The sequence below is a fragment of the Mauremys reevesii genome, linkage group 6, assembly GCF_016161935.1.
Source record: "Mauremys reevesii isolate NIE-2019 linkage group 6, ASM1616193v1, whole genome shotgun sequence".
Taxonomy (NCBI): Eukaryota; Metazoa; Chordata; order Testudines; family Geoemydidae; genus Mauremys; species Mauremys reevesii.
The window spans coordinates 12,986,466-13,012,778 of NC_052628.1; the positions used below are offsets into that span (position 1 = coordinate 12,986,466).

The 26,313-nt window shown below is 43.0% G+C and overlaps 1 protein-coding gene across 7 annotated transcripts; it reads right to left on the minus strand.

The window, feature by feature from the left end:
• Nucleotides 1–26,190, minus strand: HDHD2 (haloacid dehalogenase like hydrolase domain containing 2). Of its 7 annotated transcripts, none has more exons than XM_039543278.1 (7): nt 26,055–26,190; nt 22,011–22,112; nt 18,357–18,565; nt 12,365–12,449; nt 4,533–4,749; nt 1,624–1,687; nt 1–1,273 (listed from the first exon to the last, which is right to left on the minus strand). In XM_039543278.1, exons 2-7 carry the CDS (start codon nt 22,109–22,111, stop codon nt 1,170–1,172), a joined length of 780 nt encoding a protein of 259 aa, XP_039399212.1. In that variant the 5' UTR covers nt 22,112; nt 26,055–26,190; the 3' UTR covers nt 1–1,169. The 7 variants fall into 7 exon arrangements, with proteins under 7 accessions (XP_039399212.1, XP_039399211.1, XP_039399213.1 ...); XM_039543277.1 differs by having other exon boundaries at nt 25,987–26,097; XM_039543279.1 differs by lacking the exon at nt 26,055–26,190 and adding an exon at nt 25,862–25,959.
• Between the last annotated feature and the right edge of the window lie 123 nt (nt 26,191–26,313).

The following is a 26,313-nucleotide window of genomic DNA, read 5'->3' on the forward strand; positions in this document are numbered from 1 at the left end:
TGGGGCTTATTAACACAAAACTATATTTTCAATAAGGTGAGTACTACAATGATGTACAATTACAGTCTAATAACTTAACACTCAGGAGCACTGTAAAACAACTGGAAAGGACTTTGATTAGTACAGCTTGCAAACGGACCAGGAAAGCCATTTACCATCATTACAAAGTTAGTTCATTTTGGCGGATTTAACACATGCAGGAAGAACAATACATGCTGCAGAATGAGATTTCATTTTACAGCGGTATTAACCAAGTGCTTAAAAGCTTGAATCGGTCCCATGGGTTTTGAAGGATTTTTCTCATAGCATTAGAAAGGGGAAAAAAATGAAATCTTGCAATTGTATAGTTAATAGGACCCTGCTGAAGTCTAACTTCAAAAATTCATGTCCTATAAAGCCATTAAGGACCAGATTTTTGTTTCTGCACCATTCCTGTTTATAACAGCATCTAATTAAAACATCTGTAAAATACTGGTTGTTTGAATTTTACATAAAACTTGAAAAAACAATTGTTACCTGTTTGAATAGAGGGTGAGAAATCAGCAGTGATTGGTATTAGTAATGGTGATATCGTAAATTGTAAGATACTCTTAATGTGTACCATCTCTACATTTAAATTAGTCAGATTACAGCAGAGAGAGGAGAGACACATGGTAACTAAAACAAACATACAAGAACCAACAAAGCTATCATCATTTAGGCTAAAAATGGCTATTATGCTTTGTTGATGTTTATTATCTTGGCACATTTCTCATAGGTTTTATGGTTTAACTAACTTGGCACATTTCAGATGGGCTTTTTAAACAGTTACTTCCTAAACAGTCAAAGAAAGACGATGTGAATTTCCCTCCTTTCCCTACACGATACGAGAAAGCAAATTGTTTCGTCTGCTGGTTGGTTTCCCTCCACCTGCCATCTGACCTGACGAACACTGGGAGACCTACTTTTCCACTCTCTGTGTTCCATCTTCAGGGAAGTAAAAGAGTTTACCAATGATTTGCCACTGGGTTGCACATCAGTATCATTTCCTTTCAGTACTCTGCAGTGAGACTTGTTCATTGCCTGATTGCAGGTGTGATGCACACTGTGCTCTGAGTTTTAGTTTGTGAGGCGGAAGGGAGGCAACAATGTCAAAACAGAGTCAAGTTTCTCCAAACTAAACACTTCTCTCATAGCAGATGCTGTAGGATATGGTCTACTGCTTGTGGGAAGCTCTCACAGATTAGGTAAGGAGCGGGATTAATTTTGTCTTCATCTGCTGCTCGATATTTACCTGAAATAAAAGAACAAAAAGGTGCTGTTTAAAAGCTGCTTTAGCTACCCTACCAGCCTGAAGTCTTCCCTGGAGCAAGGAGAGATTTTGTCTGATGCCCCTATCACTTGTATTTCACAAACAACAAGGCACTGTAAAAGGGGTACCCACTTGGCATTCTCCTTGACCTAATGCATCACCAATAGTCTTCACAGAGGTGGGCTGAGATTCCCCACCCCAGGGGCAGTTTGACCAAAACCCAGACCCAGTTTTGCATTTGTTCAGATATGTGCTGGAGTAGTTGTTCTAATACAGCTCTATTGCAGTGAAAAAAATGTATCACAAGATGTCAAAATCCATGCAGTACTTACCAGTCTTTACTAAAATCCCTAGCATGCCAGCATTCTGGGCTCCGCCAACATCATCCCTGCAATCCTGGCAGAGAGGAGAAGAAAAAAGGTTAATCTAGAGTTACAGAAACAATTTGTTTATTGGGCATTCTGTGGTGTTCACCACCATGCGACGACCCAGTCTAATCAAAACAATAATAGGCCATATCCTGAAATTAGCACTTGGGCAAAATTCTCACTGAAGTTACCTATGTGGGAGATCTGCTTGAGACAGAACTGCAAGATTTAAGCTAAAACTAATATGGTTTAAATACTCTAAACATTAAGGACTAGTTTTTAAAAGTACTTATGTGCCTAAAGATGCAGAGCGTTGCCTAGTGGGGTTTGCAGAAAAACCAAGATCAGTGGGAGTTAGGCACTTTTGGAAGTCGGCTTGTGTGCCATCAGCATCTTCAGGTGCACTCAAAACTTAGGAAATACCAGAATTCAGGCTGCCTGAGTACTTGACTTTGCAATGTTAACACTGTTCTTTTAATGGACGTAGGTATTTTAAAAAAAAGAAACTGAAAAACCCGAATTCCATCATGTAGCATCATATTGACCCCCACATGGGTCATCATTGGAACCTTTCGATTCACCGCACAGACCTCTGCCACTCGAGCTAAGAGAACTGGTTGTCATCCTCTATGTGGACCAGCACTGGAGCGGGGATGAGACATACTTTGCCAGTGGTTGTCACAGATATTTGCTGACAGAAGAAGGTTGATATGGAAATCTTGGGTTCCGTTCAGGCTCTGGAAGGGAGTGTACTCTAGTGGGCACAGATTCTTCTGCCAGTTTCTCCCAGCCTTGACCCCTTCTGCTCTGTCCATTCCAGTCTGTCCTTTGGCTCAGTCGTGCCACTTCCCCATGCCTGCTTCTTTCTCCCACTCTGCATTCAGGCTTCTTGTCCCAGTTCCATTCCTAGTTTCTCCCGACACCTGCATCTCATCTGACTCCTTGTCCCAACCCACTTCTTTCCCTGCCTTGTGGTCTGGCTTTAGTCCCCTCTATATTCACATCAGATGGCTTCCTCCTCCATGCAGCCTTGGCGCCAGCAGCAAATCACTGAAAGCAAAGGAGAAACAGGCTCACTACTCTCAGTTCTGGTGCCTTAGCCCACCCAGGCCTGGAGCAGCCATTACAGGGGAAGTCTGGCTTTTCCTCCGACGCCCTGGCTTCAGTCACACTGGGGGGATGGCACATGAAAAATCTGGTCAGTGGCAGCAGCTGTGAAAGGCTTGAGCATCCTCAGTGCGGACAAAATCTTAATTATAACCGTCCCCCAAATTTGGGCAGATTTTTACAGATCCAGCAAAAGGCACACACTCGACTCAGAGGCCACCCATCAGCCAAATTTCAAGTTCCTGCTCCAAAGGATGTGGTGCTAGCACAGTTCAAAGAAAATGTCACCAGAATTTTTAACTGGGGGAAAGCAGTGTATTTTACCCTTGTCATTCTCAGAAATAGCTGAACCGTTTTAGTTGAAATTTCCCTCCAGAAAATCAGCCTGAGACAACACCCATCATAGAAAATTCCAGCCCAATGTTAGCAAAGTTCTAAGCAACTAAAAACAGGGTCTTTTAATGGAAAGTGTTGGACAACCTTAACAGATGGTGCTACCAGCCTTGCCTATAATATAATACAAGATGAAAGCCGTTCTGAAACATTAATCAAGTACTCTGAATTAACATCTATTACAACGTAAAGGTCTGATCCTGCAGAAGGATCCATTATTCATAGACCCTTATTCCTGCAATGAGACCTGCTGAACTCAATGGCATCCCGGGCTGGAGGTAGAGTTCCCATGGGCAGTTATTTTCAGGAACAGGCCCAGTTTTCTCCTGCCAATATGCAACGTTTGGTTACTACAGCTCTAACACACACTTAAGGTAATTATTCCACATTTAAAAAAGTATTTCAACCTCACCTTCAGTAGAGTATTCAGGAGCCAAACATTCAAGAGTTATGGTCTTTAAAGAGACTCCACTCCAATCTGGCCCAAGTGTATATTTTGTGAGAACAAGCTTTTGGAGTTTAAAAATTTGTTGTTGTAATTACGTGATCTTAGTAACAGAGCTGAGGAAACTTGTTCCCTCACAATAAGCAAGTAAGTTGGCAGTGTCCCTTTAAAGAGCTACTATTTTCCTTGTTTGGGGTAAATATTTTAATTTTTTTTAAAATTAGTTATCTGAGATAGGTGCAGGTTCATGGAAATGCTTATTTGGAGCTGGAAATCTGTGGCATAGCTGTACAGAGGAAGGATGGTCCTATAGTTAAGACACTGAGCTGGAACTCAGGAGAGGTGATTTCTATTCCTGGCTACAGATTTGTGTGAGCTTGGGCAAGATCAGTGAGGTTATGGGATTGACTAAATGGGGTTTTGGATTAGGCCCTAAGTGTTTCTGTGTCTCAGTTCCCCCATCTCTAAAATGGGGTTGACAATGGGGGGGATCTGATAAGTCTTCAGATATGTTAAGTGAAGTTGTTATAAAGAGGATAGTGATCAGTTGTTCTCCATGTCCACTGAAGATAGGACAAGAAATAATGGGCAGAAAGGGAGATTTAGGTTAGATATTAGGAAAAACTTTTAAGGGTAGTTAAGCTCTGGACTAGATTTAAGGGAGTTTGTAGAATCCCCATCATTGGAGATTTTTAAGAACATGTTGGACACACACTGGTCTAGGTTTAGTTGGTCCTGCCTCAGCACAGGGGGATGAACTTGAGGACTTTTTGAGGTCCTTTCCAGCCCTACATTTCTATGATTCTAACATTTCCCTATCTCACAAGGGTGCTGGAAGAATATACTCTTCAAAGTGCTCACATACCATGGACATGGGGGTCACCGAGGTAGGTAGATGATAATGCGCTTACTCAGCTATTACACTTACATCGCCAATCATAACTGTCTCCTCCGGCTTGCAGCCCGTCCCCGATAAGGCTTCTAGAAAGAAGGTTGTCTCTGGTTTCCCCACCACTGTTGCTTTGGTGTCTGTAGCATATTCCAGTCCAGTTACGAAAGGTCCAGGGCCCAGAGCTAAGCCATCTTTCCTCTTATAATATCTAGCTTTGTGTATAGCTATAAGAGGGGCACCATCCAGGATCAACCTAGAGAACCACGGGAAGAGACAAAAAAAAAAAGTTTTGCCTTGGATTCACAGATATGTGCTACTATGGGCCTGATCCTGCTTCCAGTGATGTAAATGCCAAAAACTCTCACTAGCTTTAATGGAAACAGGATCAAGCCCCAAACTGTAGCAGGGTTTAGAATTAAACTAGTGTTTTACTGAGCGAGTTACATAAATAAAGTTACTTCCTTCCTCCTTCCAGTCATCAGAACCAGCTAATAAAAAAAAAAATCTAATGAAGCCACTGTCTTAAAAAGACTGCAAGAGCCAGAGAAGATTTTTTCAAAAGATAGGAATATATTTCTATTCACTCAGTGATGGAATTAATTCCTTTATCTAACAGAACCTCAAAGTCACTTTCCCTTGTCTATGGCTGAAGTAAGAACTCATTTGATTTATCCTTGTAAATATTTTATTAGATATTAACTGTAGATAGTGCTGGTGATTTTGATGGATGCACACATTTAATTTCCTGCTAATCTTCCAAGGCCTTCGCTGGGTGGATTAATATTTCAGTGCTTCCAAAATTACTCTGCATAGGAATTCTGCAATACAGATTACTCAGCAGAGCAAATCTTGGTACTGCCTGCTCCATCTTCCAACTCCCACATTCCAATTCCAGCATGCCCAAGTTTTGATGGGGGCTAGGATGAACTCCAGGCAGAAAACATCCAACATGGAATTAAGAAAACAAAAGCATGTTAAAACAAAGACATGCACTAGTTACAAGGGAAGATGAGCAGGTCCACAGGCCTACACATATCACACACACATACACTACTGAACACTCAAGTAGCTGTTTGATTCTTAGCAGCAGCGGTGCCATCAGAAGTTACATTTTAGGAACAAAGTTGTATACAATCTCCTTGTTATAGGGAGAGAAAAATTCAGAATGGAAGATTAGTCAAAATGTCTGATCAACACATACTTAACACCTCTGATTAGAATAATGAGAGACTAATGAGTGGAAATCCTTCCACTGAAGTTCTCACCTGTCCACAACTGCTGGGGGCTTCAGAAAGTGGATCTAGAAATGTTTTGAGAGAGTAGGAGCTATTTCTTCCCCCCACAAATTTAGGCTGTTCTCACATTTCCTTAGCCCCATTATTATTATTCCGATTCTCCAGCAACGCATGCTGTAGAGGTCAGTATAAAATTTAAAATTCTACCTGGGGTTTCTGCAAGCAAGAATAAAATGAGTTTTTCATTCTTCCTGCCAAAACAACCGGCATGCTAAGAAGCCTAGAAGAAAGCTGCCACGAGCACAGCATTGTCTGGAAAGATCCAGATAAACATGAATGGAATAGTATTTTGAATACTACTGCTTACTACAACAATCATCATCATCTCACTGTTACCTTGTGCTCCACCACATGCTTTTTATATCCACCTTTGTCTCATGCATGTAAGCTCCCTGGAGCAGGGACCATCTGTCTGTTTTATGTGTGTGTACAATGCCTACCACAACGGCACCCCGATGAGGAGCTCTAGGAATCAGTGCAACACAAAATAATAATAAATTAAACATGAATGTTTGTAATTTGGAGCATCAGCGGTTAAGAAAGTTTCCTTAAACTAATACTGGGTGTGACTGTGAGTGTCCTAGGAGTTAAGGCAGCTCCACCCCTCACAATCAGGTTCTTTGTTTACATTTTGCCATCACCTATATTATAGTTCTTCTCTACAATGGATACAGTAGCTCCATAAACATCGAAAGCATAATCAGTAACACTGGAAAGTCTGCTTAAATGCTTAGCTGAAGGAAGGGTCCTGGTACTACCAAGCAGTGCTCAGCTGTTACAATCCTCTCACCAGTTTTAGTTTCACTGCAACAAAAGCTCTCTAGATTGTATCTATAAAAGCTGAGGTAATGATCGTTGAGTGCTTCCCGTTTGATTGGACAGCAAATTCTTCACATACTGCAGCCAATTCTAAGTCTTTATCACAAGGGGTAGAAATGTAACCAGTACAGTGGAAAACACAACCACGAAGTAGTACAGCTCAGGAATCAATAGCCCCTTTGACAGTTTCCTTGCACTGGGAAAGGAGGACTTCTTCTCCTTTTAGTCCCACTTATCTTGCATAGAAGCCTTCCAGAAAAATCCAATGTGGAGAGCAACCTCCTATTGACCCTTCACATTCTTTCAATGCTAATCTCTGTCTGGAACTCTGCTGTACCTCTACCCAAAGAACTGGATCTGTCTTAATCAGGGTGAATAAATATAAATGATTTTTTACATTTAAAATTGGACTTTTTTTATTTAAATGCGATTTTAAATTAAATACAGGCTTATTTAAAATAAAGATTTAAAATTAAATTTAAAATTGTTGCTATGTTAAGTCCTAAACTTATTATAATCAATTAAAATCATTTAAATAAAATCCAAAATATAATAGAAGCAGTACATTTGCTGCCAAGTTTTAAAGTAAGTTCTACTAGTTCAGTAGTTTGGGTCACTGGCCAGGCACCTAGAACCTGTTGAAGTGTTAAACCAACTTTTGCCAGTAGTTCCAATATTTTCCTTATTTCAGTTTATTCAGCTAGTTCGGTTCAATGACCAGATCATTCAAAGTGAGGAAAACAACAACTATGGGGCACTGAAAAAGCAGGAAAACTTGTTTTCCTTTTCCAGTCTATGAATAAAAACCAGGTTTGAGAGGAGGAGATCTACTAATTTTAAATCTGGAAGGACACGGTGACCAGAAACAATTCAATTCACTAACGACAGATCATTCTTCCTTGGTTTAATAAGTCAGTTTGTTTTAAATGCAAAACATATTTTGGTAGGAAAAAATGTTTATCAAAAAGTTTATGCATCCAGCACATATGAAGTGGCTTTATTTAATAAAATGTAAATGCTGTTTTTGTGCATTTTAAATTGAATTTTAATTTCCACACAGAGCTTGACACAAGTCACAAGTAATAATCTAGTAAATAAGAAATGCACCATTCACCATTTTCTAACATCATAAAAATGTAAAAATTAAGAATCTGAATAAATGTACATTATGCCAGTGGTTCTCAAACTAGGGCCGTCGCTTGTTCAGGGAAAGCCCCTTTAGGGCCGGGCCGGTTTGTTTACCCGCCATGTCCGCAGGTTTGGCTGATCGCGACTTCCACTGGCCGCGGTTCGCTGCTCCAGGCCAATGGAGGCTGTGGGAAGCGGCGCAGGCCGAGGGATGTGCTGGCTGCTCTTCCTGCAGCCCCCATTGGCCTGGAGTGGCGAACCGCAGCCAGTGGGAGCAGTGATCAGCCGAACCTGCGGATGCGGCAGGTAAACAAACCGGCCCTGTACGCCAGGAGCTTTCCCTGAACAAGCGGCGGACCGGCTTTGAGAACCACTGCATTACTCTATTCAATTGCTTAAAAATGGTTATCCCCCTGGTTAGCACAAAAAAGCCTCAAATTCAGTGTAAAAATTGTAATGGTTACCTATCAGGGAAAAACAAACCATTCTTTAGGAAAATAACTAAAAAATACAAATGAAAAACAATTCAAATCAATTATTTAAATCAGGGTTTTCTGCTTGCTGATTTAAATCATGATTAAAATTGGTGATTTAAATCGCTTTGATTCAAATCAGTCCATCCTGGTCTAGGTTAGGCAGTATACTTCTTTGAGCAAGTCTCTCTCTTCATATGCATTTGCAAAGCGCCACAGGCACCTGCAGTATTATAAAACCGATAACATTTCACTCCATTTCATTAGTACAAGTAAAAAACCAAAAAAACCGCTTACACTGAATCAATTTAATCCAAAACAGATTCAACAAGAACAAAGCACCCATCACTGGTCTGCTCATCATGGGTAAAAATTGTCTGTTACTTCCTTAGAGATGCATCCCTGAAATCTAACGTGAAGCTTGTTTGGGGCAGAAACTCAACTGAAGAGCTACAGTTTTAACCCATGTTTAAACTGCGTAAATCCATATCTACCTATTTATTTTGGAGTTTTAGCCACTGGCACAGGGGTAGACATGGTCATTATTAGGGAGCACGTGGAGAATGAGACACCTTTAACAATATGTGCAATTAGCTTTTCAGATGTATTCACCTGACCATATCTTTCAGACCTGGATCTGCAAACCTCTGCTACAGCCAGATCTGCACACAGTGTGGGCACACAATTGGGATACGGAAGAATTTAATATTGCAGAAGCACAAAAGATACTTACATTCAATAGTTAGGTGGAAGAATCTCACCCTATAGCAGAGGTTCTCAAACTGGGGGGTGCGCCCCTGAATGTATTCTGGGGGGGGGATGTGAGAAACTTTAGGGGGAAAAAAAAATCTTACTGCACACATTTTACCCACAGTAACGAACAACTAGCAAAGCTGGTTCCTCCAGACATCAGGTCATCAGATAGCACTATGCATTTGACTCTAGATGGCACTGCGCATTTTGACAGACTTCTGTTAAGCCTGCATAGCATTATACAAAGTCATTGCTGTCTGCACCTTAATCCTTTTGCTATAACGCAGTGTGCACATTTCATGGTAAGCAGCAACCACAATCACAGTTTTGCTTTTGTTCTTTTTACAATGGATCATTGGCTCATCTGTGCAACAGCAAACAAAGGCTACTCAAACGATGGAATTGCTCTGCTCCAAAAAACAGGTGCATCCCATTAGACTAGAAACAACAGTGTGATGCAAGTAAGCCGTATCTCACTTAAAATGTACATTACTATATATTTAAATGGCTCTGTTTGAATCAATGCCTTACTGTTTTTAATATTCAGTGAGAGTTACATGTTGATTTTTTTTTACTGGTATATGTACTTGTATGGTGGGAGAGGAGGACAAACTACTACAGACACAAAGAAGTGGAGCGTACTCAAATACATTTGAGAACCACTGCCCTATAGGATTCTTCTAGATGGTACTTCAGAACCACATGTATTAAAAACAAATTTACAAGCTCAATCTCTTCAGATGAAACTTTTGGTGTACAGGGAATGCAAGACCTAGCCTCACTTACCTTGCATCCCACCTCCTGGGTTATGTAGTCCTCAGGATGTTGTTATAAGCACTGTGAATCCCAAACTCTCTCATTAAGAGAAGGCACTCAGATACTATGCTGATGGGTGCCAGTACAAAGCCAGAAGAGAGAGAATGAAACCATTATTTACACACTTTCTTTAGAAACAAACAAAACCCACAACAGCTGAATGGAGTTTGCTCCAGGTTTTCCTCAGTATTTAGCCAGTCATTCAGGGCACATCCCAGGACCTGGTGCCCAGCCTGGATAGCAGGATGTGTGCCAGCTATCTGCAGGAGGGATCTGCATAAGAATCTTCCTCCAGGTAGAAAAGCCTCTGTCATAGGGTGAGGCGGCTGAAGGAACAGAGGGCTCATTCCATGGTGGATCATCTAGTCCCAACCTACCTGTCTCCCAAACACAGCTGCCCAAGCTGGACTATGCCCTACACCAAGTGTGCACACCCCCATGCTACACCCTCAATACAGTTCCCTCTTGTGCAGCAGGGCCAGCCCCGTCCCGCTGCGAGGGAGACCTTCACAGCTGCAGGGGTGGGAGCTGGATTTGCTACTCAATGACAATAATGACCAGGCCAAATACCAAAGCCTAGTTAATAGCAATGGGCCCAATTCAGCTGTGGAGTAATTCCACTCACTTCCACTCGGGATTAAGTTTGCCCAGCTTCTTTCACACAGTGGCACAATGGAGACTGGGTCCATTAGTCACCCTGAGCAGTAATGTCATCAATCACTCATTTTAAGTGCCAGGTCTCCAGCCTGAGGCAGTTAACTGCTGTCATTCAGCTTCCAATAGATTCATGACAGAAATATCAATAAACAAAGTGAAGCAAGAGTGGGAATATCTGACGGGTTAACTTTGTGCAGTTGTGAAATTAGAGTCTACCCATGAGTGCGCCGCAAAGCTCTAAAACCAACACCACTGGTAAAGTGCACTAATGAGGCAGCTAGAAAGTAAGTGTCAGGTCAATACACGTTTTTATTACATGGAGGCTTGGCATGCAGATAAGATCCTGCCAACTTCCTGCTGAAGATGCCATCTCCAAGCTGCAGCTAAGACCGATCACTACGGTCTGTTTGACTTTAGTGGTTATAAAAAGGAATTAAAAAGTGACTGAGACCATGTTTCTTTTTGACTCCAAAGTAAGAAACAATTGTGTGGTGGGGCACAGACTGGAAGGTATCCATCTACAAGCCACATGTTTCATAGCAGAGTAGAGAGTTGAACAATGAGGCAGAGGCTTTAATGGGCTCCCAGAGAGGTGGGCAGCATTCAGGTCATCTCGGAGCACAGGATTTACGATGTATTTTACTCTTCAATGCTCCTCTGTGTTCCTCACGGCAGGGCAGGACAGGAGCCCACAGTGACTGAGGGGTAGGGAGAGCAAAAGACTCATCTTCAGTCTCCTACAGCTAAAGCAGTTTTGTAATACCACCAAGAATAAGTCCAAGTTAAATAGATCCTAAGCCTCAAAACTAGTAGAAGAGCAGTGTGTGGCTGAATACATTGCACAAGGGTAGGTAAAATGACACTGCACAAGCCACTGAAAAACAGGCACAAATGCAGTCACTTGTTTTAACCATGTTATCATTTCAGCAATCCAGAGACAAAATAGACTAAATACTGTTTCTCAGTGGGGCACAGGAACAACCAGACTGGATCAGACACAAGGACCCAGCTTTTCCAGTATTCTGTCTTCAACTGTGGCTAGTAGCAGATGTTTCAGAGGAAGATGCAAGAAATCCCACATTAGGCAGATGCAAGAGTGCTTGGGGGTGGGGGAGCAAATGTGCCCCCCACATTAGGTCTCCTAATCCCTAACAATTAGAGGTTGTTTTAAATCCTGAATCTCGAGATCCCAAAACGTATTAATTCTCAACGTTCTTGTAACAAATGTCCAATCCCTTTTGGAATCTTGCTCACATCTTGTCCACTACAACATCCTGCGGCAATAGTTCTACAGTTTAATTACAGATTGTGAAACCACCTTAAGGTGGTTTAATTCCATGTTAAACCACCTTAAGGTAAATATGTAGTTAAGCCTCCAGATCCAGCAAGCCTGATGGCTGTCCCTCAGCATTATACCTATGACATCGGAAAAAGACACTTTGAGACTCACCTAAGTAACCAACAAAGAATCCTGTGGCACCTTATAGACTAACAGACGTTTTGCAGCATGAGCTTTCGTGGGTGATTACCCACTTCTTCGGATGCAAGAAGTAACCAAGTGTTCTTGCTGCTGTTACCTCTCATTCCCCCCCTGCCTATTACTTCTCACACTGGTTGCGTCTAGTTGTAAGTTAGACTGTAACCTCTTCTGGGCAGGGACGGTGTCTCTTATGTTTGTACAGAGCCAAGCACCAATCAGCTCCTGACTGGGGTCTTGTGTGCTACTACAATACAAATAATACATAATACTTTAAACCTCTGGTTATCTGAAGACGGGAGTGGAAGACGGGATGGATCGCTCCATAACTGCCCTGTTCTGTACGTTCCTCCTGACGCTCTGGTACAGGCCACTGTTGGAGACAGGATACTGGGCAAGATGGACCATGGTCTGAGCCAGTAAGGTAGCTCTTATCTTCTCATAACTTACCGAAATGCTTTATTCATCATCTGATAGTTAAAGTGCTCAGGAGCTAGTCCTACCACCACGGCATTGGGATCATTTGTAGGTATCCCTGGAAAATTAAAACCAAAACACAACCCCTCAGATTTACTTACTCTAAAAAACATTTGTAAACAACAATTTTTGTCTTATGACCAGTGAGTGAATTAGTTTATACGTAACAATATACGTTCAGCCTTCCATGTGGCTAAATGCCTCCCTGAACCTCCGATACAAAGTTAGAATAGAAGGGCTTCATGCAGGGCAGCTAAGAAGCATTGGCAGGGGGAAATGGAATCATTGCCTACAACCCGCATAGCTTGTGGAGAGGCTGCTCGGACATGCCACTTCTACAGCCCAGGGCTCTATTAGCAGACAAGATCCACAGAGGATCCCTAAATAGGGGAATCAGAAACTTCTGGATCCATACGGTGACTGTCTCCAGTGCAACCCCAACCTCCTTCCCTCCAAGCTGCTCCAGAGAGATTTACCGCAGCATGCGTGCAGGGAGTATGCAGTCCTAGCATGCAGCTACTTCTCAGCTTATCCCTTCACCCAGCAGCAGAGCAGTAGTTCCACTGTGCCAGGACTTCTAGAAGCTGAGGGGGGACGGGTCATCTGGCCCACACTTAATCTAAATATGGCAGAAGCCATTAAATAGTCAACATTGACCAGTTACCACTGACAGCTCCCATTCTAAGTATAAGGGAAAACTACAGCATCTCAGGAAGCAATCCTTTGTGGAACCTGTAGGGACACATGTGGACATTTTAATGGTGACCACTATGAATAAAAGGTAAAAGAATTGCACTGTTCCCAGTGCCCTGTAGAAGAAGAGGAGTAAAACAATGAATGGCTTCTCTCTTCCTGCACAAATGCACAAACTAAGTCTACGTCTATACTACCCGCCCAGGTTGGCGGGTAGCGTTCGACTTCTTGGAGTTCGAGAACGGCGGTGGCGGAGTCGACTGGGGAACCTCGGACTTCGATCCCACGGCGTCTGGACGGGTGAGTAGTTCGAACTAAGGTAGTTCGAGTTCAACTACGCTATTCGCGTAGCTGAACTTGCGTACCTTAGTTCGACCCCCCCCCCAGTGTAGACCAGGCCTAGGAAATCTGAACAGGAAATTATAACCCTCTGAAACATGGAGCAGCTCTAACTTCCATGATTCTTGCTGATTACAATCCACAAGGACCACTGTGAGGAGGAAAGTGGGCAATCAGATCAATAGCAATTGATGGAACAGGGTCTCAAGATCCCAGAGGCAGATGAGACTGGATTCATTAGTTGATAACACTTGGGGTTAACACTTTTCTGTCGAACACGGAGGCAAGTATTAATTTTGGTTTTCAGAAAAAGTGTTATCTTCTTTGGATTAACACACTGAAACCCTTTCATTTTAAAAGTAGACTGTGAGTACAGTTAGCCATTGGACAACAGATGTCAGCATTTCCTGACAAAAGACACTTTTAGTTCTGTCCTCAGATCCATAAGTACATGCACATAAAAGGGATTAATTTACATATTTCAGCACTGACACAGATAAAGGGGTTGATGTGTCAGGAATCTGCTGTTCTCCACAAGGCATGTAACTCCAGATCAGTAATTGTGATGACAGATCCACCCAACCACACATATGGAAAAAGATTTAGCTAGTGTAGGGACAGAGTATACAAATTCTTCACTTCTATCACCATCATCTGAAATAGAAATCTCTGAATGCTTAATATACATGGTTAGTTTCCAGGTGTTTTGCACGTTAATTAGACAGGGATATAGTAAATTTCAGCGAGTGTTTTGCTCTCCTCTGGTTATGGAAAGTTCTGCTTGGGGCAAGATTTCTTTTTGGCAGCCATGGTTGTAAATGTCATTCTGGTTATGATGGAAAATCTCTATCCAGAGAGGAAGGCCTTGCAGCAGGACCTGAAGGCCATCACACTCTGGATTAGTCTCTTCTGCAAGTTCGTTACACAGCCAGGTGCCCTTGAGAATATCTCATCTCCAGTTCTCACATGCTTTGTCCTGCACTGTTCTAGAGGAGCACAACTTTTTTGTCAGTTCTCGGATGGTGATGTTATCTGTAACGTAGCTACGACGTGGCCCACTAATACCTTTGCAGAACAGGATCAAGTCATAGAACCAGCAGTGGAAGCAGAGCTGAAGCCAGTGTAGAGACAGGAGCACAAGGGTGAGGCAGGCAGCAGCATCATGCACATGCTGGCGTTTTTGCACTGCTATCCTTTCTGGAATAACTAGCACTTCTGTGCCTCAACAGGTCTGAAGTCAAACAGATTACTGTCCTGTGTCTCATACTGGACATCTTTCAGAGAGCCAAATACAAAATGTAGCACTCAGAGACACCATGTAGATTAAGACACTCTCTGAAATCATCTGGGTCCATTAACTAAAGAATGGATTACACTCATCCATCTGTGACCAATCTTATATGGGGAAAATTGGAAGAACAATCCAACAGTAGTTACTAACAGAAATTTAAAACATTCTCCATTTTACTTAACTGTTTCAGGAATGCTACTGAGAGTATGTATGAGAGACTCTGCATATGGAAAAGACCCCAAAATACCCAATGCAGTCCATGTTGAGTCTAATCAATGCACAGAAATGGCACTGATTTAACTAAACTGATTTAGAAACAAACTGCAGATCCTGGCCTAGATAAGGGTTGTTGAGAGCATGGATACAGAAGCTATCCCCAGCTACAGGGATCTGATTTAAAAAACAGAAAGAATAGATTATAGTTTCACTGCCCATAGCCCATTGAGACTTTTCTGAAGAATACTGAATAGAATGTTGGCCGAAATTTAAATAGAAAATTCCCAGCTTCTGGCATGAAAGGATAAGAACCTACTGAAATCATAAACCTGTTAGGACTAACATTTTTGGCATGTGTGTTTGGAGGTGGGGTGGGAGAGGGAACAATACCAAATGATCCACAAATTTGTCACCCTTTGAATTAAAATTAAGGGATATTAAGATTCTGATTGTTTGCAAATCAGGTTAATTTAGAAACTGGATATTTTCATTTTTCCTCAATATAAAGACTTACTGGTAACACAATACATGTTTATTAATTCATGATAAATGACAGTCAAATGCCTTAGGTTTTTACATTTGATAATCACAAAACTGATACGTGATATCATCAAATCCATTGCAGTAGCTTTCTGGTTGAGTCTAAACTGAAAATTTTCAGCAATTCTTCCCATCACTGGTCTAGAAATGCGTGCAGGACATTTTTTTCTTTAACAGATTTAAATTTTTTAATTAAAGCTAATGTTAAAAAAATTATGTAATACATAGGTTGAGAGAAGAATGTCTGTACATCTGGGTATAGTGCTTAGATTATCCACAAATACAGAGTTTGTTTTTAAAAGTCATATGATACATAGAGTACATAATCAGCAATAACCCAAATTTAGGTGAATAAATTTAAGAATACAGTTTAAATATTAGCATCCAAGTATTCTACTCTGTTGTCTAACCTTGCTCAAAGCAAGGCCAGATATAGTGGTAAAAAATGAACTGCACCAGTGTCAGACAAAGAACTGAGAGAATTGCTATCAGTATTCTCAGTATAGAGAAGGTCCCTATAAAATCTTACAAGAAAACTTCAGTTTCCCTACACTTTGGTACACACATTCTATAAAACGTTGACATTTACAGATAGAGTACACCCCAGTGATCCAAATTTCAGATACAGTAACTCCCCACTTAATGTCCTCTCGCTTAATGTTGTTTCAATCTTACGTCCCTGCTCCATTACAGAATGTGCTCATTTAAAGTTGTGCAATGCTCCGCTATAACGTTGTTTGGCTGCCTTCTTTGTCCACAGCTGGCAGCTCCCCTATCAGCTCCCCTATGCTCCCCCAGCGCCTCCCACGGATCAGCGCCTCCTGGACGCCGCAAACCAGCTGATTGTCGCAGGCAGGAGGCAGGAGAGGGAGGGGGAGGAGCGAGGATAGGAGTAAAGGGGAAGGAGGAGGGTGAGGAAGAAGAGGCATGTTAAGGGTGGGGGCTTGGAGGAAGGGGTGGAGAGGGCGGGCGGAGGGTTGAGCCCCCCGCCTCTGGTACTTGCACAGTAGGGGAAGCTGCAGCTGCTGCTGCACAACATGCTTCTCCTAGCCTACGGCACCTTCAGCGTCCTTGTCTGCCTCATTGTCTCCAGTGCCAGTGGGCTGTGCCTGTGTGGGGTAAGGTGGGGGCACCTCCCATTGCTTCATACTCAGCAATGATGATTGTAGTATTCAATTGTTTCTTTAAAATTGTTTAAAACTTATACCTGTAGTAAATTGTTTGTTTAAAATTTATATAATGCCTTGTATCTGGCAAAAAAAAATTTCCCTGGAACCTAACACCCTCTATTTACATTAATTCTTAGGGGGAAATTGGATTCGCTTAACATTGTTTTGCTTAAAGTCACATTTTTCAGGAACATAACTACAACATTAAGTAAGGAGTTACTGTAAAATTAGTTTAACTGTTCTCCAAATCTGAAATGCATAGAGGAATGGCATTTTATCAGCTTATCCAAAGGTTTTGGCTGTCTCTTCCCACCCACCCTCCCCAAGACACACAGATAATCAGAGTTTATTTGTAGATGAACAAAAGAGTCTGACTTCAGGAAGTTTCTGAAAATTAACTTTCTTTAAAGGAAAGAAACGCACACCTACTGATGACTGCACAGCAGTCCAGGTCTCAAGCATTCATTGTTGTTGTAGCTTATGGATTGTGATGATTTTGCTAACCTACACAAACAGTCCATTGAGCATGCAGAATATAGCACAGTTCATGGTGCCGAGGTTTAATTAAAATCAGCAAAAAAACACATTACAACACTGTAGCTGGGTACCTATAGTAATTCATAAAACTAGCCAGTTTATTCCCCAGAGGTGGGGTCCTCTGAACACTTCTTGGAGCACTAACAATCTTGCATCCTTATCATAGGCGCTGACTCCGTGAGCGTTCCAGGGCTGCAGCATCCATGGAAAAATAATAGTGGGTGCTCAGCATCCACAACCCACCTGCCAATCAGCTGTTCTGCAGGCCCCACCGATCAGCTCCCCCCCCAGTGCCTCCCATCCACCGCCAATCAGCTCATCGGTGAGAGGTGCTGGGAGGGAGGGGGAGTAGCGGGAGTGGGAAGAGGTGGAGCGAGGGCGGGACATGCTTGGGGGAAGCAGGGGCTGGAAGAGGCAGAACGAGGGTAGGGCCTTGGGGGAAGGAGTGGAGCACTCCCAGGGGAAGCTGTAAGTCGGTGCCTTTGATCCTTATTTTCATTTTAATCTCTACACTACTTACAGGCCCTATATGGTCACATCTGTCCTTTTGGCAGAAGACAGGTCCAATCTTGGTCCTGAATTTGTGCAAGGGAACATTGCACAGCAGTCCTTCACCCTATGTATGACTTATCATACCACCTTTCCCACTACCACCCCTCATACCCCTACTCTGTCCCCAATCCTTGATAGCTCTGAAACAAAATATCACGCTAGTCTGCCTCTGGTAGTGGAGGCTGATAGCATCTCAAGGTGAACAGACACAAATGACACATGAAAGTACCATTCAGTCAATTTACAGCATTGGGCAAAGATGGTCATGTATCTGAATTAAGAAGGAATGGGCACTCTGGAGGGGATACAACAGCTGTTTTAAGGGCTCAACAACACTACAGGACAGGAAGTAAATCAATGGGATACAATAATCTACAGATGAGTTTAAGTAGGCGGAATGCAATTACCCAAATTGACAGGTGGTCAAAATAACAATGGAATTAATTACTCCTCTGATAAGTGCTAGGGGCCTTTTAATGACTGAGAATCTCAGCTTCACATCTTAAATGACAGGGATGGGATCTCACCTATTTACATGGAACAGACAATTGTAAAAGTCCCATCAACTAATATTATTTCAGTAAGGCTCACCAATGCTGCTCCCAGGTTCAGCTGATCACCACCTTACCTCTGAAATCTTGCAAAGCATTGTTGTCCACCAGCAGCAGGGGCCGGACCTGCTTTTGCTCCAGGAGGTTTCTGGCCGCAGTCAGAGATGTGAAGATTTCATCTTCTGCAATGTCAAATTCCAGTGTCTTCAGCCTCTCCAGAAGGTCTCTCTTGCTCTCTTTGGTTGTGTTGGTCACAAATCTAATGGCAACTGGAGCATTGCGTAATCTAATCCAGGGAAAGCAAAGCTGAGTTGACTAGAGAATTTTGTTACATACAACATACATTTTTAACGTGCCTTTCACTCATTTTCTTTCTATTTTAAAGGGTCACTCGGTATATAAGCAACCTCTGAAAAGACAATCCCCTTCCCTTGCTGCACCTTAGATTACAGATGCCAAAAAGAACTGTAAACAGCTGATGAACTTCTGACCATTTAGCTTGTTTATTTTTTGTTTTTCAATCAGTTGGGTCAATAATCAGTCTTAAGGCCCATTGCCCAACAAAAGCAGTCAGGGTCCTCAATAGGAAAAGAACCTCTTCCACTGCAGTAGTAACAGCATTCTCTATGTGGAGCAGCCACTAAAGCAGGACGTGTCACATGGTCACAGTATTGCACCTGTGATGCTGGCAGACAAGTGGGGCCAGGTGAGGAGGCATGGGATGGGGGGACGACGACATGCAATGGACAGCGTGGGGCATATGGGGCTGCTGGGGGGTCACAGACTGGGGTTCAGAAGAGCTAGTTGTGGGGGAAGATTAGAACAGAAACTGAATGGGAGCGGGGGTGCAGGGACACATGGGGATGGGGGGAGGAGAAGTGGCTGTGAGAGGGTGCAGGGACATATGGGGTCGGGGGGGAGGGTGCAGAGACACATAGGGATGGGGGAGCAGGGGTGGCTGAGTGAGGGGGCAGGGACACATGGGGTCAGAGGAAGAGGGTGGCTGAGTAGGAGTCGAGGGACACATGGGGACGGGGGAGGGGGAGGGGAGGTGGCTAAGTGGGGGTGCAGGGACACATGGGAACAGGCGCAGATGTGCCTGACTGAATGAGAGAGGCTAGGAGTCAGCCAGGGTCTGCATGAGAGGGGGGCTCCCCAACTCCCTAACATTCTCCCCTCCAAAAAAGCCTGCTCCATGCTTCTCCCACCCACACTCAACAACCCTCCAGGTTCACACCAGCTTCTTCCAGCAATGACTTCCCTCTTCCTCAGCTTCTCTGTTATGCCTGACTCCCCTAAGCCTTTGCACTTCTTTTGAGGGATGTGGGAAATACATTTCCGTATTGTAGCTTAACTGAATTATTACTCAAAGTTCTGTATGAATATGCCTAGTAAGGAATCTGTTTGTCAAAAAATCATTTCCTGAATCTTTTTTTTTGGTCTGCATTGTTGCAGACATACTTGCTGACAGGTATTTTGAAATAAAATTATCAAAATAACTGAAACTGGTGTGATTATATTGTGTTACTTTGACAAATAAAATATGCAGAATTTTAAAATCTTGTGTGCAGAATTTTTAATTTTTTGGCACAGCATTCCCCCAGGAGTAGTAAATAACTCATTTATTTTTCTTAGTTAGTACTTCTTTAGTTAGTTTATTATAGAATTGGCTACACGCGTTGCCTTTGGTTTGAGATATGAGGTACACCTGACCTGGGAAAAGTGATTGTTTCTTTGTGACTGGAAGTGACCTAAATATTTTTGGTGTAAGGGACCATCTAGCACAAAGGCAGGCTTGCCTAGGTGGCAAGGTAGCTCAGAATAGCCATGGGGACTGTCTGTGTCTCCACGGTTAGGCTGTTATAGTGCTTCAGGAGTTCACACTTGATACTTGGTTGGTGAAATCTAAGCACAGGACTCACCACCAATTTGGGGTTTGTGCCCTGCTTTGTCACTCACTACTCACTTGTTCACAGAATGGGCCATGTGCCAGTTGCTACAGCTTCTTTTGGGAAGAGCAATTACCTGGGGATATTTCTTTAAGTCTCCAAGTAAAAAAACCTGGCTGTTCTTTGCAGTGAAAATGACTGGCCTTCTTTTCAGGGCTGCTATCCCAGGTACAGGCAGGGCATGCACTATAAATCATATTCTAGGAGCAATACACCTTCTTCCCCTCCCACCTCCCTCTTTCTCATACTGACCCAGGCCAGTACAGTACCTGGCTGAGCAAATCCCAGTAGAAACCAGGCAGAGATGGTACAGAAAGTAGGAGAGAAGCAGTGGCTATGTGGTAAAATAGCTCCCCATCTCCTTATCCCACACAAGCCCCTTCACTACTCTCCCTCTCAGGGACTGAAGATCTGGAGGTGTACACAGAACCTGGGAGGAGCCTACATGATCTCTATGGCACCACCCCCCTTCCAATCTATAGGGATTTCCCCATGGAAGATAATACTGACCCCCTTGATATCATCTTCCACAGGTTTTCCCTGAGCACAGGTGCAGCATGGAGCAGTGGCCAACCAGAACCCATGTTGCCACAGGATTTCCGGGGGATTAGTGGTTCTCATTCCCTTTTCATTCTATAGGTTTAGGAGGCAACTGTCTCCACCAGTGTTAGTGAAAAGAAACTCGGGCGTTTCCTGATCCCTATGTGAATTTTCCCTCCAACTAATGGTTTAGCACTACAAGTGTCTAATTCAGAAACCACAGGTACATATATAGGCCCTGATCCTGCAAAGACCCATGCTTAACCTTACACTTTACAAGTAATCCCACTGAAAACAATGGGATTATTCACAAAGCTATGCATAAAGTTAAGCATGTGTGTAAGTCCTTCCAGAATCAGGGCCTTAAATCTTCCCCCTACTCAGGTCACTACTTCTGCATCATTCGAGATGTCATCTCTTAATCAATTCGATCATTTTCTTAACATTGGTGGTTTCTCCCCATATTTTCTAGGATCTGTTTTCCAGAAGGAAGCATTCTCTAGCAGTTAGCAGATGGCAACAAGACCCCTGGGTTCTATTCCTACCTCCAGGTCATTAATGTAGGAATAGAGAACATACACCTGAATAAAAGACCTGAAGAAGAGCTCTGTCTTGCTCACAAGCTTGTCTCTTTCACCAACAGACGTTGGTTCAATAAAAGATATTACTTCACCCATCTTGTCTCCAATATCCTAGGATCAACATGGCTATAAGAACAGTGCAATTTTACAGACAGGTATTTATATCTCACTCATCTGAGTGTTTGGAGATAATGACTCTACCTACCAGGAGTGCTGGAAGGATTATTTAACATTCTGACATTCTCAGAAAAAACAGGCTAGATTATCAAACATTTCCATAGCATGGTAAATTAATGTGCTCGAAAGTTGGGCTTTTTGCTTCACTGAACAAGTTTTAAAAGAAAGAGATAATAAAATGAAGCAAAAACTAAGCAGAAAGGCCAAATTAAATGTAGGCTCCCCAAAGAATACCCTATGAGCCAAAATCTTCCCCCAGTTACTCTAAATTTATACCACTGTAACTCCAGTGGCTTCAGTGAAGTTACTATGGAGTCAGTCCAATGTAACTGAGTGGAATAGGGCCACGTGTATATTTGCTTATGTACATCAGGAGTACGAGGCACAAGCTCCAGGAAAGCCATTCAGCTAATGAGGTATCTGTATAAAAACAGCACTTACATGCATTTTTGTCTTTCAGAGGAACATGGGAGGGATAACTTGCCTTTTAAGAGCTTCCTGTGAGCCCGGCACAGCTGAGTCCTCAATGTGAAGTGTGCCACTGAGATCCACCAAGACTGCTTTCAGCACGCGCCGAGCTGCCATCCTTCATTCCCCAGGGGAGAAAAAATAAATGAAACAAAAAACTGGTAAGGAGACAATGGACGATAAAAATGAGGAACTCTGTTAAGCGTCTCATTTGTGGCAAGCCTGGTATTCCTCAAAACATTACTCATAGTATTAAATGGGCCCCTTTAGATAGAGAAATAAACAGCAGTGTTAAAAAAAATACATAATTGATGGGGTAGTATTTTCTCAAAGACTCTATATATGGAAATCAGGTGCTATTTGTTTTTAAGGGCTTTTATCTGAGTGACTAAAAATTTTCTAAGCAACTAAGACCATAGGGAAGGAGATTTTTAGGTATGATATTGCTGGATGGAGGCCTCATCTTGCAAATCTTTGCTCATTTAAGTAGTCTCACTGACTTTAGTGCATTACTCACATGAAAATACACAGTACTCAGCAATTATGTAACACTTTCAATTCTATAGAGCTCAAAATGTTTTATAAAAAGGGGCATTATTCCCATTTTGCAGATGGGGAAAACATGAGCACAAACAGGCTAAGGGATTTGCCTAAGGTCAAACAGTGAATCAGTGACTGAGCCAACAATAGAATCCAGGTTGCCTAACTCGTAGTCCCAAACCCTGTCTAGCATGCCAAGCCACAAAGCAAGTGAAGACTGACAGGATTGGGTCCCAAAACAACTGGCAAAAAACAGGCTTGCAGCGTGCCAATCTGGAAGTCATTGAGAGCTGAGGGTACTCAGCACCCAGCAGGGTCAGGACCCTCATTTTGTGAGGCAACAGTCAAACAATCTTACATCAGAACACTTCTGTGTGATACAAACAAGTGCAGAACACTCGGCCTAAAATAGAAAGCAGCATTCCAGGGGTACATAGAAAGGTGGAGGAACAAGGATTCTGTTTTTCAGGCTTGTCGGCAAGTCACATGTGGCAGCAGAAGAATCATCTGCAGAAACTATTACTAGTCATTAATATATCCCTAGTTCAGATACCCTTTTGAACTGTGTCTCCTGCTCTTTGAACAACTTTGCTCAGCCAGTTGTCCCAAATTGCCTAATGGCACAGTCTGCGATCTCTAGATTTTAAGCAGTATTTTCTGTTGATCTGTTTTGATCACCATACATAAGAAATTTGGCACAGTATTGAACAGAGTGACCGGTACCTGCCTTAGCAGATTTTAAATCTTTTATCAGAAGATTTTTATCAATTCATATGAAGGAACATTTCTCTTTAACTGAGATCAAATCAGTCATGAACCTGAAGTCTAATGTACTAGGAAAATTCTACAGATCTGCCTACATTTTCTTTAATACATACTGGTAGATGGTATCATGGAAGATTACGCATATCTTAAAAATAAGTCTGATACTATGAAGGCCGAACTTCTATGATAAAAAACTGATAACAAACGACTATATTGGCAGAGCTAGTTAGGGATCTTTGGCAATTTCATTATAAAGAGGGCATCTGGGGGTAATTCAAGACCTTCTCCAAGGGTCAAATCTTCTGGCCCAAATGCCCTGAATGCAATGGAACCAGCACAGCTTCACACTACCTAAATGCCACAGAGTTGTTTTCCATGAGGCCCTTGAGCCCTAGCACAGGAGGTTTTAAAGGATGAGGGGGGACAGAAAAGCAGATCCACCAGTCCTGCTTACATGAATTCACCAGCCAAACCTCATGCCTGCACAGCAAGCATGTAGTGTTCATATGAACAGCTGCAGCAGCTGAGACAGTGACTATGCTGCAGCTTTCAGGCCAGATGGGTGGGAGGGAATACCTTACCCCCTCTGATCCCTACTGACTCCTCTGTATGCAGCCCATTTACTCAGGCTATGCTCGGAGAGCAAGCTTTCCCCATAATTAACAAACTTGGTTATATACAGAACTCCTTTCAATGTAGCCTAAAAGTGGAGTGATTTAAGAATAAAATTTAAAATCCAGTCAATCCTATGGTACTTTGAAATCCAGGCATCAATGCTCCCTAACTTATACAGCAAATGGTTTAATGTAATAGACTGGAGAATGGTAGAGAAAGACATATCCTTCCCTCTCCCTTTTCAGCGTCCACCCAGTGAACTGTATTCATGTTCTGCCTCTCTAAAGACAATCTGCTATTTCAGAGACTAGGGGATGAAACACAGTTTCTCCTGTTCTCCCATTTAGAACACTCATGTATTACATATTTTATAATCAGAGGGGTAGCCGTGTTAGTCTGGATCTGTAAAAGCAACAAAGAATCCTGTGGCACCTTATAGACTAACAGACTTTTTTTGCATGCTTGCTTGTGTGAATGAACACCACTCTTCATGTATTACATATTTTATAATGTAAATCTCTATGCCTGTCACAGGATTTGATGGGTATACCACCCTTTCCACCTTACATTAGATATAACAGAGCACTGTTCAGCTTCATATGTCAAACACACAGAAAAGCCTAATCATATAAGCATCAAAGAAATAAAACACATATTAAATAAGTAAAACTAAACACAGTTCTGCCACTGCCTCAAAGTTGAGTAGGCCACTCGGCATTACATTGGGTCAATGCTCAGGGATTTCATTCATCAATAAACATTTCTATGATAAATTCCTATCTGGCCAGCTTCAGTTGTAATACAGCAACCATTCACTGCAGCATACTGCCAATGAGGAACTCAACATACTGTACAGTGTCAGCTATAGTTCTAGGGTGATTCATAATTATCATTTTGTGCTGACCACTCTCTATTATTTGCTACCTAACATCCCACATTGTGTATCAATATACTGGAAGCTGGGCGCTCCTGCCTCCATTTTGTTATAATCATACAAGGGATTGTACACTGTAATACATATGTATGGTATAGTGCCATAAATAAAGCAGGTGATTAAAACAATATAGTATTAGTTTGACTATACACCCCTTATTTTAAAAGATGTCCCTTACTGGATGCCTATTGCATCAAGTCAATACATGAGCTACTTTATCCCGTATATTTCAGCAATGATTCTGCAAAAGACAATACTCTGATACCAGTGTGTATTATGCTACTAATGATCTTGTACTGCAATTAAAACACCACATGGTGCAATAAGCTCTAAGCTGCATTTATTTTACCAACCACATGTCCTTTCTCTCCTTAGATTGCAGGGGGTCACCACTGATCACACAGGTCAATTTGTGCAGACAATGGTTACATTACAGAAAATAAATCCCAGGAAGAGGGAGCGAGTGGTGAATCCTCATGCTCCAGGGCACAAGCCACCCACTCTCCACCTGGGGTGAGGAAGGAAGTGATGCTGTGGGCAGGTTAGTCCATCACTGTCCACCAGGGGACCTGTCACAGGCTAGACAGGCTATGGGTCTGCACCCAAGAGGCAGCTCCCATGAGGTGTGTTGCCAAGGGACCCCCAACGGGGCTTACCAATGCATTGTGGGAAATCAAGGCCCTCCGCTAAACTCCCCACATGGGAGGAGACAAGGTCACCCCTAGGCCTGGGCCCTGTGGTTGTGCCCCGCCCCTGGGGTGGGCACTGACAAACCCCACCCCCCTCAGGACCCCTCTCCCCGGCCTGACACCCCGGACACTAGGGGAGGGCAATGGAGACTCAGCCTCTCCCATATGCACCACGGGAGAAGTGGCAGCGTGAGGGCTGAGGACTCCCCTCCTCGCCATGGAAATGGTACCGTCCTCTCACCGCAGAGGGTCCATTCTCCCGCCGGGGGGGGGCGGGGGTGACACAGAGAGTGTGAGGTACGAGTGTGGCTCTCTCCTCCTCACCCTTTACCACGCAGTTGGTCCCGCCTTCTCCGCAGAGACAGCGGGATTTGGACCGGTCCATTCTCGGGAGTGGGGGAGGGCACGTTTCTCAGGGTATCCCCATCTTAGCTCCCTGCCCAACTCACCTGACGCCAGCCGAGCACCTGCCCAGGAGGGGGAGGGGAGAGCGAACCGTGCTGTGCCCCGGACCTACCTGTCCCTGCGCTATGGGGTCCTCGTGGGCTCTGAGCGGCTGCCCACTCCAAACGCCTGTTGTTGTTTTTTTCAAAGACTAAAGCTATGTGAGAGATTTTCGCAGCATGTAGTTTTGTGGCTCCATGACTGATATTCCTGCATTAAAAATGCAGCCGCCCCCGAAGGAATTTGGTATTACAGACAGGCACTTGGAGAGACAGCTTTACCTCCCGGACTACAGAAATCATGGGTCTGAGGGTGGCGTGCTGCACTGCCAA

Bases quoted from the DNA above. Each gene is read 5' to 3' on its own strand.
- HDHD2 (XM_039543273.1), bottom strand. The intron at 4,750-12,364 runs GTAAGTTATGAG...GTGGTTCTCTAG, and splicing joins ATGATGAATAAAGCATTTCG to GTTGATCCTGGATGGTGCCC. The intron at 1,688-4,532 runs GTAAGTGTAATA...CCTCTCTGCCAG, and splicing joins AGACAGTTATGATTGGCGAT to GATTGCAGGGATGATGTTGG.